Source organism: Neophocaena asiaeorientalis, unplaced genomic scaffold, assembly GCF_003031525.2.
Source record: "Neophocaena asiaeorientalis asiaeorientalis breed wild unplaced genomic scaffold, Neophocaena_asiaeorientalis_V1.1 scaffold855, whole genome shotgun sequence".
NCBI lineage: Eukaryota > Metazoa > Chordata > Mammalia > Artiodactyla > Phocoenidae > Neophocaena > Neophocaena asiaeorientalis.
The window spans coordinates 483821-497879 of record NW_020171823.1 but is presented as its reverse complement, the minus strand read 5'-3'; the positions used below and the strand labels follow the sequence as shown (position 1 = coordinate 497879).

The 14059-nt window shown below is 44.4% G+C and overlaps 1 protein-coding gene across 1 annotated transcript; it reads right to left on the bottom strand.

Annotated features, from left to right (window-relative positions):
- Window positions 1-10393: 10393 nt before the first annotated feature.
- Window positions 10394-13609, bottom strand: CLDN34 (claudin 34). Its single transcript, XM_024739541.1, is given in 3 exon segments — window positions 10394-10567; window positions 13066-13441; window positions 13443-13609. Coding segments are annotated over 3 exon segments (717 nt in total).
- Between the last annotated feature and the right edge of the window lie 450 nt (window positions 13610-14059).

The following is a 14059-nucleotide window of genomic DNA, read 5'->3' as shown; positions in this document are numbered from 1 at the left end:
ATGTGTGTGTGTTTGTGTGTGCTGTTGTTGGCTGTGCATTGACTCACAGTGAGCCATGTGTGTGTGTGTGTGTGTGTGGATATAAGCTATGCCTTGAATCACAATGAGGAGGCCATCTGTTTGTGTGTGTTTGTGTGCTAGTATTGTTTGTACATTCACTCACTGTGAGCCATTTGTGTGTGTGTCTCTGTGTGTCATTGTGCTGATATAGGCTGTGCATTGAGTCAAATTGATCCGTTTTTGTGTGTGTGTTTGTGTGTGTGGCTATAATCTGTGCATTGAGTCACAGTTTTCCGTGTGTGTGTGTGTGTGTGTGTGTGTGTGTGCTGGTATTGGCTGTGCATTGAGTCACAGTGAGCCATGTATGTGCGTTGGTATAAGTTGTGTTTTGAGTTAGAGTGAACCGTGTGTACATGTATGTCTGTGCTTGTGCTGATATTTGCTGGTCACTCACTCACAGTGAGCCGTGTGTGTGTGTGCATTGTTGTGTGTTTGTATGCTGGAACAGGAAGTGCATTGAGTCACACTGAGCCATGCTTGTGAGTGTGTGTGTGTGTTCTGGTATAGGTTGTGCATTGAGTCACAGTGAACCGTGTGTTGTGTGTGTGTTTGTATAAGCTGTGCATTCACTCACTATGAGCCCTGTGTGTATGTGTCTTTGTCTGTGTGTGGTTATAGGCTCTTCATTGAGTCACATTGATTCATCTGTGTGTGTGTGCTTTTATAGGCTGTGCATTCAGTCATATTGAGCCATGTGTGTCTGTGTGTGTGCTGCTATAGGCTGTGCATTCTATCACAGTTAGACATTTATGTGTGTGTGTGTGTGTGTGCTAGTATAGGCTGTGCCTTGAGTCACAGTGAGCCATGCTTGTGTGTATGTGTTTGTGTGTGTGTTCTGGTATAGGCTGTGCATTGAATGGCAGTGATCCTTGTGTGTTTGTGTGCTGGTATTGGGTGTGCATTGAGGCAGAGTGAGCCATATGTGTGTGTGTATTTGAGTGTTGGTACAGGCTGTGCATTGAATCTCAGTGAGCCATATGTATGTGTTTGTGTGTGTTTCTGTGCTGCTATAGGTTGTGCATTGTGTAACTGTTAGCCATGTGAGAGTTTGTGGGGCTCTTTCTGTTTTTTGTTTTTTTCGGTTTTTGTTTTTTGCGGTACTCGTGCCTCTCACTGTTATGGCCTCTTCCGTTGCAGAGCATAGGCTCCGGACGTGCAGGCCCACTGTCCATGGCTCACAGGCCTAGCTGCTCCATGGCATGTGGGATACTCCCGGACCGGGGCACAAACCCATGTCCCATGCATCAGCAGTGGACTCACAACCACTGTGCCACCAGGGAAGCCCTGTGTGTCTCTTTGTGTGTGTGCTGCAATGGGCTGTGCATTGAGTCACACTAAGTCATGTTTCTGTGTGTGTGTACTGTTATAGGATGTGCATTGACTCACAGTGAGCCATGTGTGTGTGTGTTTGTGCTGGTATAGGCTGTGATTTGAGTTACAATGGGCCGTGAGTCTCTGTGTGTGTCTCTGTCCTGGTATGGTTTTTGCATTGACTCACTATGAGCTGTGTTTGTGTGTGTCTCTGGGTGCTGATATAGGCTGTGCATTGAGACAAATTGATCCGTGTGTCTGTGTGTTGTCTTTTTGTCTGTGTGCTGGTATACGCTGTGCATAGAGTCACAGTGAGCCTTCTGTGTGTTGTCCTGGTACAGGTTATGTATTCACAGTGAGCAGTGTATGTGTCTCTGTGTGTTGTAATAAGTTCTGCATTGAGTTACAGTTAGCCGTGTGTGTGTGTGTGTGTGTGTGTGTGTGTGTGCTGCTATAGGCTGTGCATTGAGTCACATTGAGCTGTGTTGGTGTGTGTGAGAACTGTTACACTCTGTCCATTGAGTCATAGTGAGCCGTGTGTCTGTATGTCTGCTGTTGTATGCTGTGTACTTAGTCATATTGAGCTGTGTGTGTGTGTGTGTTTGCGGATATTGTCTGTGCATTGAGTCACAGAGAGGCTAGTGCTTGTGTGTGTGTGCTGGCCTAGGCTGTGCTTTAATGCACTGTGAGCCATGTGTGTGTCTGTGTGTCTTTGTGTGTCTGTGTTCTGGTGTAGGCTATGTATTGAGTCACATTGATGCGTGTGTGTGTGTGTGTGCTACTATAGGCTGTGCATTCAGTCACACTGAGTAATCTATATATGTGTGCAGCCTTAGACACTGTATTAAATCACAGTGATCCATTTATTTGTTGGGGTGTGTGATTGTGTTTGCTGGTACGGGATGTGCATTGAGTCACAGTGACAGGTGTGTGTGTGGGTGTTTGTACTGCTATAGGCTGTGCAATGAGTCATCGGGAGCCATGTGTTTTTCTATGTGTGTGTGGTCGTGTGTTCTTGTATAAGCTGGGCATTGAGTCACAGTGAGCCGTGTGTGTGTGTGCTGATATAGGCTGTGCATTGACCCACAGTGAGCCGTGTGTGTGTGTGGATATAAGCTATGCCTTGAATCATCATGAGGAGGCCATCTGTTTGTGTGTGTTTGTGTGTTAGTATTGTTTGTGCATTTACTCACTGTGAGCCATGTGTGTGTGTGTCTCTGTGTGTCCGTGTGCTGATATAGGCTGTGCATTGAGTCAAATTGATCCATGTTTGTGTGTGTGTGTGCATGCAGCTATAGGCTGTGTTTTGAGTCACAGTTTGCCGTGTGTATGTGTGTGTGCTGCTTCAGGCTGTGCAGCACACTGAGATTTGTATGTTTGTATGCTGTTATAGTTCTGCGTTTAGTTACAGTTAACTGGGTGTGTGTGTGTGTGTGCTGGTATCAGCTGTGCATTCAGTCACAGTGAGCAGTGTGTTGTGTGTGTGTGTGTGTGTGTGTGTGTGTGTGTGCTGGTATATGCTGTGCATTCACTCACTGTGAGCCCTGTGTGTATGTGTCTTTTTCTGTCTGTGTGCAGTTATATGGTGAGCATTGGGTCACATTGATTCATCTGTGTGGTGCTTTTATAGGCTGTGCATTCAGTCATAGTGAGCCGTGTTTGTACGTGTGTGTGCTGGTATAGGCTGTACCTTGAGTCACAGTGAGCCATGTTTGTGTGTGCATTGAGTCCTTGTGTATCTTGTGTGTTTTTGTGAATGTGGGTTTGTGTGTTGGCATATGGTGTGCATTGAGTCACAGTGAGCCATTCGTGTGTGTTTGTTTGTGTGTGTGCTGGTATAGGCTGTGCCTTGAGTCACTGTGAGCCATGCTTGTGTGTGTGTGTTGTGTGTTCTTGTATAGGCAGTGCATTGAATCTCAGTGGCTCGTTTGTGTTTGTGTGCTGGTATAGGATGTGCATTGAGGCACAGTGAGCCGTGTTTGTGCCTGTGTGTGTGTGTGTGTGTGTGTGTGTGTGCTGGTACAGGCCGTGCATTGAGTAACTGTTAGCTGTGTGAAAGTTTGTAGGTCTCTCTCTTTTTTTTTTATGTTGTGCAGACCTCTCACCGTTGTGGCTTCTCCCATTGTGGAGCACAGGCTCCGGACGCACAGGCCAAGTGGTCATGGCTTATGGACCCAGTCGCTCCACGGCATGTGGGATCTTCCCACACTGGGGCATAAACCCATGTCCCCTGCATTGGCACGCAGACTCTCAAACTCTGGCCACCACGGAAGCCCTGTGTGTCTCTTTGTGTATGTGCTAGAATGGGCTGTGCATTGAGTCACATTAAGCCATGTGTGTGTGTGTGTGTGTGTGTGTGTACTCTTATAGGCTGTGCATTGACTCACAGTGAGCCATGTGTGTGTGTCTGTGTGCTGCTACAAGTGTGCATTCAGTCACAATATGCCATGTATGTGTGTGTGTGTACTAGTATAGGTTGTGCATTGATTTTGACTAAGCCATTTGAATGTGTGTGTGTTTGTGTGCTGATGTAGCTGTGCATTGAGTCAGAGTGAGCCATGTATGTGTGTGTGTCTGCTGGTATATGTTGTTCATTGCGTCCCAGGGTGCCATCTGTAAGTGTGTATCTGTATTTTTGTGTGTCATCGTATGGGCTGTGCATTGATTTACATTGATACGTGTGTGTGTGTGTGTGTGTGTGTCCTGTTATAGGCTATGCATTGTGTCACAGTGAGCTGTGTGTGTGTATGTGTGCTGGTATAGGCTGTTCGTTGAATGTGAGCTGTTTGTGTCTGTGTCTGTGTGTGTTTCTGTGCTGGTATAAGCTGTGCATTGCATCACAGTTTTCCACGTGTGTGTGTGTGTGCTGGTACACACTCTGTGCTGAGTTACATTGAGGGGTTTGTGTTGGTATAGGCTCTGCATTGGGTCACAGTGAGCGTGTATGTGTGTCTGTGTGCTTGTGTAGGCTGTGTATTGAATCACAATGAGGTGTGTGTGTGTTTTGTGTGTGTGTTGATGTAGGCTGTGCAAGTCACATTGAACCATACGTGTGTGTTTTGGTATAGGCTGTGCATTGAGTCACAGTGAGCCCTATTGTGTGTGTGTGTGTGTGTGTGTGTGCTGGTATACACTGTGCATTGAATCTCAGTGAGCCCTGTGTGTGTGTGGGTTGTCTGTATGCTGGTATAGGCTGTACATTGAGTCACAGTGAGCTCTGTGTGTGTGTGTGTGCTTGTATTTGTTCTGCATTGTGTCACAGTGAAACATGTGTGTGTGTTTCCCGATATAGGGTGTTCATTTAGGCATAGCGAGCCAGGTAAGCTTTCCATGAAACCCTACCTGTGTTACCACCATCCACCAGCTCTCCACTAGATCCCCAAAATGCCTCTTCTGAGACCCAGTACCACCTGTGGCCCAGGAAGTCAGCTGGAGGGGAAGACAGAGAGGAAAGAGACTTAACCGGCCTCCATGAACACTTCTTTCTTATTTCAGCAAAGCCTAAGGCCTGGTGAGCATGTGGCTGGAGGCTGTCCCCTATCCTGCAACCCACGCACCACATCCTTGACCTTCGAAGGGCCACACTGGCATGAGACCCTTCAGCTTCAGCTCTAGGAGCTCCAGATAAGCCAGTGTCTAGTTTACACTCGCTTATGAAATTCAAGTATGAGGCATACCAGACAGCAACATCCAACCAGGCCAAACCCCTGGGAAGAGCGGTTCTCCACATGGTTGATGGCGTGGGGACTGAGGCACATGGACGCTGTACATCAAGCAATCCGAGGAGGGCACCTCCACCCTTCTGAGGTGTCCTCACTGAAAATACATCAGACAAACCTAAGGTGGTTTCCATTATGGTTTGTCACAGGATATTGAATAGAGTTCCCTGTGCTCTACAGTAGGACCTTATTGTTTATCCATCTTATATATAATAGTTTGCATCTGCTAATCACAGCCTCCCTATCTTTCCCTCCCCACACCCTTGGCAACAAGTCTGATCTCTATGTCTGTGAATCTGTTTTTCTTTCATTGATATGTTGATCTGTGCTGTATTTTACATTCCATTTATCAGTGATATCATATGGTATTTGTCTTTCTCTGACATACTTCACTTAGTGTGATAATCTCTAAATCTGTCCATGTTGCTGCAAATGGCATTATTTCATTCTTTTTTATGTCTGAGTAATATTCCATTGTATATATGTACCACATCCTCTATCCACTCCTCTGTTGATGCACATTTAAGTTGTTTCCATGTATTGGCTACTGTAAATAGTGCTGCTATGAACATTAGGGTGTGTGTACATTTTTCAAATTTTAGTTTTGTCTGGATATATGTCCAGGAGTGAGATTGCTGGATCATATGGTAACTCTGTTTTTTTTGAAGAAACTGCATACTGTTCTCCATAGTGGCTACACTAACTTACATTCCCACCAACAGTGTAGGAGGACTCCCTTTTCTCCACATCCTCTCCAGCATTTGTTATTTGTAGACTTTTTAATGATGGCCATTCTGACCTGTGTGAGGTGGTACCTCATTGTAGTTTTGATTTGCATTGCTCTAATAATTAGCAATGGTAAATGTGAATTTCTTGATTCCAAGCATCATGCTGTGGTGACAGTTGTTGTTTCCACTTGGGAAGTCTTGGGTGAAGAATATGTGGAGAGGTGCTATTTGCAATAGATTTTTTTTTGGAAGTCAGAAATTTTTCAGAACAAAAAGCTGGTCAGTTTTTCCCCACAATTTTAAAGGAGGATTTCCTTCCCTGTCTCCTCACCCTCTAGTGCTTACCTGTGGTGTCTGGAGGGTAGCTTTAAAGTGGAGTTCTGATAGTTTTTCACAACAGAAGGCTGCCCTCTGCTGGCTTGCCTGGTGTAGTGTGGGATACACTGGCATTTTGTGCCCCGCTCTGCGGTGCCTGGAGTTCCTGGATTTCCAAAAGATTCTTCTTTTTTCTTTGCGTTAGTAGGGCCTCTCACTGTTGTGGCCTCTCCCGTTGCGGAGCACAGGCTCCGGAAGCGCAGGCTCAGCGGCCATGGCTCACAGGCCCAGCCGCTCCGCGGCATGTGGGATCCTCCCAGACTGCGGCACGAACCCGTGTCCCCTGTATTGGCAGGCAGACTCCCAACCACTGCGCCACCAGGGAAGCCCCCAAAAGATTCTTGATTTAAGCCCTTGGTATGGAGGAGGGTGCTTATCTGTAATGGTCCCCTCGGTATTGGTCCATGTGTGTGGCTGATGTGGACATTATAAGTGAGTGCAGGCAGCCAGGTGATGGGGTGGGGGAACACAGCCGGGCACCGAGGGTGCAGTTGGCAGCCTGGCCTCCCCTCCCTGGTGCCGCACGGGGCCCTGCAGGCCAGGCCACCGACGCTGAGCACTCAGTGCTCAGAAGCCAGAATTCCCTGCTGGGGAAAAAGAAGAGAGGATTGCTTGCTCCTCGCCGGCTTCACTTCACTACCTTCACTCTTTGGGTTCCTCCCTTCAGCCTCTCATGCACCAGGGCCTGGAGATGAATGGGTGCCGTGGGGGTCACTGGGAGAGGGCAACTGCAGGCCTAGTATCACTACCCTGGACCTTGAGGCGAGCGAGGAAGTAGACCTCAGAGACATGAGGGCAGCAGCTGAGGAGGGATGCCAGTTTTTTAAGGTTCTGCGAGTGGCCAGTGCCTCCTTGCTGATGCACGAACAGGTGCAGAGGCCGCCCTGCCGCGTGTTCCTCTTTTAGGGCCCCTCAGAGCATAGGATGACTCCCAGAAAACCTTCACCAAAGAACCCTATTTAACTTTCCGCTCTGGGTTTCCCAAATATATTTGTGCTTGGTTTGCCTCTACCCCACGTTTAAACATTTAATGCCATTCAAAATACCAGCATGTCTTGAGAGGCACAGTTACAAGGATGGCAACTCCGGGCAGCAATGCAGGACTCTGGATGTTGGATATTAAGGGCCTGCAGTCCCCTGAGGTGGAGTGGAGGGTGCTAGGTCATCTCCATATGAGACCTTGGTCAATAAATGTGATTTTCGTATACACTTTTACCCAGATAAGCTTTCGGCATAAGAGAAAATAGGCAAACACACACATATACAATACACATGTGTGTGTAACCATAGCTAACAATTTATATTAAATCAATACTTGTGTTCTAGGTTGCGGCGAGCCGCTTCTGACCAGCAGAATGACGAATCACCACACGCTAGATTCTTCTCGCATCACACTTTATTGGAGTACAGCTTGGTTTCAGGCGGATGGAAGGAAGACCCCGTACGCTCGAGCCTGTCTGCTTATATAAGGGCTTAAGGACTCGTGTAAGTCCCTGATTCGTCCGTATGGTTATCGCATTTCGCAAGCCGGACTTTGGATAGGCCACTGCTTCAAAACCTGATTAGCATATTAGGTGCATACGCCCTAGCGGCATACTTAGCGCATGCGCAATGGCTATCCAGCCGCGCCCTACACTAGGTACTTTTTGTTTTTTTGGTTACACCAATGTGGGGATATTAGTTCCCTGACCAGGGATTGAGCCTGTGACCTCTGCAGTGGAAGTGCAGAGTTTTAACCACTGGACCTCCCGGAAAGTCCCTCCAGATGCACGTTTGCCGCCCTCTAATATTGATGAAGACCCATCTACCCATGCTGACCTGGCCAGCTTCAGACCACAGTTCTCTGGAGACCGCCCCACTCTCCCCACATCCCTTACCCTCTCCTGACAGCTCTCCCTTTGGCATGCCAGCTGCCCCAGCAGCATCACCAGGATTCCTCAAGTGAACTGAGGTTCTGTTAGACCCTTAATGTATACTCACTCTCCCATTTCATCCCTAGAAGATTCTTTTCCTTCCTGTACAAGTCAGGATGACAAGGCTTTTGAGACATATGTTGCCATGTTGGGTAACGTGTTCACATATGTCATCCCTCCCCTCCATCTCTCCTTTTTCCCTTTTTTTAAGAAACAGGACTCCTAACTATATATCATCGTCTCTCTTGTTTTTATTGAAGTAGAGTTGATTTACAATGCTGTGCCAGTCTATGCTGTACAACGAAGTGACTCAGTTATACACATAGAGACATTCTTTTTTTATATCCTTTTCCATTATGGTTTATCACAGGAGACAGGATATAGTTCCCTGTGTTATACAGTAGGACTTTGTTGTTTGTGCATCCTATATATAATAGTTTGCATCTACCCCAAACTCCCAATCTACCTCTCTCCCTCTTCTCCTCCCCCTTGGCAATCACAAGTCTGTTTTCTATGTCTATGAGTCTGTTTCTGTTTTGTACATAGGTTCATTTGTGCCATATTTTAGGTTCCACATATAAGTGATATACAATATTTGTCTTTCTCTTTCTGACTTACTTCACTTACTATGATCATCTCTAGGTCCATCCGTGTTGCTGCAAATGGCATTATTTCCTTCTTTATTTCATTTTTAAAATTTTCATTCTTTTCTAGTATTCCCTTGTATATATGTACCATGTCTTCTTTATCCATTCCTCTGTCAGCGGACATTTAGGTAGTTTCCACATCTTGGCTACTGTGAATAGTGTTGCTATGAACATCAGGGTGCATGTATCTTTTTGAATTAGAGTTTTCTTTGGATATATGCCCAGAAGTGGGATTGCAGGATCATATGTTAACTCTATTTTTAGATTTCTGAGGAACCTCCATACTGTTCTCCATGGCGGCTGCACCAATTTACATTCCCACCAGCAGTGCAAGAGGGTTCCCTTTTCTCCACACCCTCTCCAACATTTTTAACTACATATTTTTGAAATCAGCTTTTTATTTAGCAATACTAGGAAATTTTTCCTTAATTATTCTTCATAATGTGGAATTGCTGTGTAATGTCCTATTATAAGAATATAAAATGGTTTACTGTACATGTTCTACAGTCACATAGATCTTAAAAGTGGACTCTTAGGGTCCATTAGTAAACATACTCTCCTCCGGGTGGGGGGACAAAAAAACGTGATAGAGGAGACAAGATGAAGAAAATGTGTGCCACAATCAGCAGGAGAGACACTGTCATAGCATCCGTGACCTAGCAACAGACAATGATGGACATACGGACAGTGGGTGGTAGAACACAGTGTTAGTGGAAGGCTGAGGAGAGGACATTGGACTCGCAGGCCAGACTCACACAGTGTGGCTGAGAGTTCACGCCTGCTCATAGTAAGGATCAGCCATAGAGAGCAGAAGATATCAGCAGGGCTTGCCTGCTGAACTAGCCACTTTCCTCCCCAGACACTCATTCCTTTGGAGACTAGTTAGTAGAGGCACAGTATAATTTACATTATAATATAAACCACTAATCTGATGATAAATGAATTAACCAATGAAATAGTAATATAACAAAAAGAATCCTCATAATGATGAAAGTCATACACTAGACACATGAAGTAGAAACATGCTTTAATGGATAATACTTGACACATTTACAGTACTATTAATTTCATAGAGTCACCTATTTTTTAAATTTTTTAATTAATTAATTTTTGGTTGCATTGTGTCTTTGTTGCTGTGTGTGGGCTTTCTCTAGTTGTGGTGAGTGGGGCTGCTCTTCATTGCAGTGCACGGACGTCTCATTGTGGTGGCTTCTCTTGTTTCAGAGCACGGGCTCTAGGTGCGCGGGCTTCAGTAATTCTGGTGCACAGGCTCAGTAGTTGTGGCTTGTGGGCTCTAGAGCACAGGCTCAGTAGTTGTGGTGTACAGGCTTTGTTGCTCCATGGCTCATGGGATCTTCTGGGACCAGGGCTTGAACCCATGTCCCCTGCGTTGGCAGGCAGATTCTTAACCACTGCATCACCAGGGAAGTCCCTCTTTCTTAAATTTTAAATGTAGAAACCATCAGTCATAACTGTTTAGTAAAATGATTTTAAGCAGGACATATCTGTGGAACTGCTAGGTCGCATTTCAGGTGACTGCGAGGAAAGAGTAGAAAGAACAGTCTCAAAGAAGAAAGAATTCAAAGAGAGGCAAAGTGATAGATAAGAAGTGATTTATCAGAATAGGACGCTAGTGAGGTTCACAAGCAGGTGGATGAAACGGTGCTGCTCACCGAGAACTTAGAGGCCTGCAGTTTTATAATCAAAGGAATGTGGGGAGGGAGAGAAGGCCACGTTCCTCCTTGTTCTTGGGTAGATGTCACGCTTCCATCATCAGCTACTCCTGCAGGTTGTGCAGGGGAGTTTTCTTGTCCCTACATGGTCAAATTGGGGCTGTCATGGTGCAATGGAAAAATTATTTCAGGTCTCAGTACAATGAGGGTCTTTCACTTTGAAATGTCACCTGTCCATAAATTATCATTTTTTAAGTGTGCAGAGAGCATGTCCTAGGGGTTATTAATTGAGGTCACTGGGCAGGATGTGGGTCTCAAGCCACCATTATTTTATTGTTTTGGGGCATGTCTCATGCTTCTGTTGCATGAGTTTGTTGCTAATAATAAGCCTGCTTGGCTTTGTGGTTAAGGAAACCTGCTTTCTTGAGTGATCGTTAACTTAGAGGGTCTCCCTTACTTTTTTCTTTACTTATAATCCCCTAGTGGGATTAACTGTTTAATCACCTTGTCCCTTTGCTCTGTCCCTATCATCTGTACTTATTAATATTCTAGGTAGGTTTTTAAATAGTGAAGTTAATTTGTTTTAAAAATAAGATGAAAATTATGAGAAAGGGAAGTTTCCAGCATGTCCATGAAACAACAAACAAATCAATTTTGGAAGCTGTCACTTATTTTGAAAATGAGATCCATGAATAGATTTCAAGAGAGTTGTGAACCTGGGCAAAACTGTGATTGGGTGGCAGGGGGGCAGTATGTAGATATAGGGTAAATAAACGTTTAAATTTCAATATTTGTCTAACATTTGCTATGTGTAGTTGTTAAATGTATTCTTTTTTTTTTTTTTTTAATTTATTTATTTATTTTTGGCTGTGTTGGGTCTTCGTTTCTGCGCTAGGGCTTTCTCTAGTTGCGGCGAGCGGGGGCCACTCTTCATCGCGGTGCACGGGCCTCTCACTGTCGCGGCCTCCCCTGTTGCGGAGCACAGGCTCCAGACGCGCAGGCTCAGTAGTCGTGGCTCACGGGCCCAGCCGCTCCACGGCATGTGGGATCCTCCCAGACCAGGGCTCGAACCCACGTCCCCTGCATTGGCAGGCAGAGTCTCAACCACTGCGCCACCAGGGAAGCCCTTAAATGTATTCTTGACATGTCCTCTCCACTATCAACTTTTGAATGCACTGAAAATTTCCATAGTAAAAGCATGGGCAATCTTATGAGTTTTTACTGAAAAGTTGAGTTGATATTCAAAAACAAAAGGAAAAACAGAGTAGCAAAAACAATTTTTAAAAAATACATTGGTCAACATTAAAGACAACATTTACAGCACTCACCCTCCTTACTCTAGAACTTTAACAATTATACGGGGGAAAAAAGAGGCATTACCTTAACTTTTTTGTATGAGCTGAATTTTAGAGTAACCCAGTAGGCATACTTGATGAGAGAACGTTCTTTACAAAATCATCCCAGCTAATAAATCTGGCAAGACTGTTCACATTAAAGTCACCTCTTGTAATTCTTAGTGAAATGGTTGATTTAAATAAGGACCATCAATGATGAGATTTTGGTGGAAGTTTGGTGAACTTTACAAGAGGGTATGAGCTTTCCCCTCATGACCCACCCATCAACTTTGCATCATTAAAAAGGAAAAGTACTGTATGCCATCTGGTATAATGCACTCAGTATGAAACACAGGGCACCACTTCTGAAATACTCTCCCACAAAGACCTGATCTAGAATCTAATTAAGCCTCAAGAAGTAACACATTTCATGACAAAGACAATTGACTCAGTTTATTTACCAAAACTAAATTTTCCTTAAAGGGCAGACGGGGTTTGGTGGTAGAGAAGATGCTTTAGTTTTAGCCTTAAGGGTCATTGTGAGCACCTTGTGTAGAAAAAACAAATCCGAAGAATTTATTTTGAGGCATTTAAAAATTCTAAGTATTAAATGATAGCAAGGAATAACTGTTAACGTTCTTTAGGCAAGGAAATGTCTTTTTTGTTAAGATGAGGGGACATAATGTCACTTAATATTTTGGGGAAAAAAAAGATTAAAAGAAGGCAAGAAAGCTAATATGGAAGAATTTTGATATTTGAATCTGGTAATGGATATGGAAGAATTCCTTATCGTATTTTCTCTACTTTTGCACATTTTGGAAATTTTTATATGATAAATATATGTAATTACTGTGTCATAGGAAATAAGTCTGTGGTTTTTAGCAGAAGTTTAAGAGGGAGATGTGAGAATCTAAGAAACTCTTATTTCCATACACTAGGTTTATAGTATTATTAACTAGGCAATAATTAAAATAATTAAAAACTGGCATGTAGGCAAGATTTTTAAAAATGAAATTTCCTTAATTGAATCAATGAACCAAATTCAGACTCATAATATAACCAAAGCAAACAGTTTGCCACTTTCTGCCCAAAACTCATTTACCATGATCTTGAGTCCTTGGAAATATTTAATAGAGCATTCTGGTAATACTTCCTACAAACTCTTGGTAATCTTGGATTTGCAAAGTCAATGAACCAGGAATTTTTCATTTCTGAAACTTCAGGACGCACTTGGCTATCCAGGGGGAGTTTGTAAGAGAGGAAAAACAACCCACTTAACAACATCATGAAGCCGGCCAAACATACCTCGAGAGAAGCACTGCCAATTCGCTGAGTATCTGGCTTGAAGGGCGTATTGAAAGATGGTGGGAAGGCAATATGCTCTTCATTCATCACAGAGTGGTAATTCCAGATGACGCCAATCAAGATACAGAGACCAGCAGCTATGTTGAGAGTTCCTGAAGTGACAGATGGATTGCAGGAGGCATTCGGCTGAAGAATTCCCATGTACACATTCCTAAGTGGAAAGATAATGGAGGCTTTCTTCCAGAGCCCTAGAATGCTGGCGACCAGGAGGAGGTTTTGCACAACACACATACCCAGAGGTAGGCAATTATCATGGTAGCTGTAATGGTGACATGTTGTGCCTCTGCTGATTTTGTTGGTGTGAAGGAAAATGCACTCTCCACATTCCCACGCAGGCTAGATCAGAGGGGAAGAGAGAGGTTTTGTCCATATACCATACTCACCATGTCACCAGGCTCATGGCAGTGGTGCCAAGGATCCATCCAATGGTTGCAACTACAAAACCTACTACTTGGCGATTGGCACTATTGATGAATAACGGCATGGTGGCCGTGTACCCAAGGGAACTGCAAACAAATACAGGGCATCATGAAAGTGAAAATTTAGGGCTGGAACAACACATTCACCTGTCCATTTCCATCCCACTCCCAGACCACCCCAGTCCCTAACATTTACACCATGTTGATGAGCAGTGCTGTATTTGAAAGGCAAGTGCTATTATTTCAGACTAGAAACATTTGACCCTCATGCTACACTGGTGGGAGTGGAGACCCGGCCAACTTTGTGAAGGGCCATTTGGCAATATTTATCAAAAGGTTCAAAATACACAAACCTTCAAACAGGCAGTTCCACTGCTGGGTTTTTGTCCAAAATTGTAGCTAAGCTTGGCCATAAACATTCAGTCACAAAGATGGTCAGCACAGACATGTCTGTAAAATTGGAAAAAGGGAAACAACTTCAAGTCCAACAAGAGGGCTTGGTTAAATAATGAATG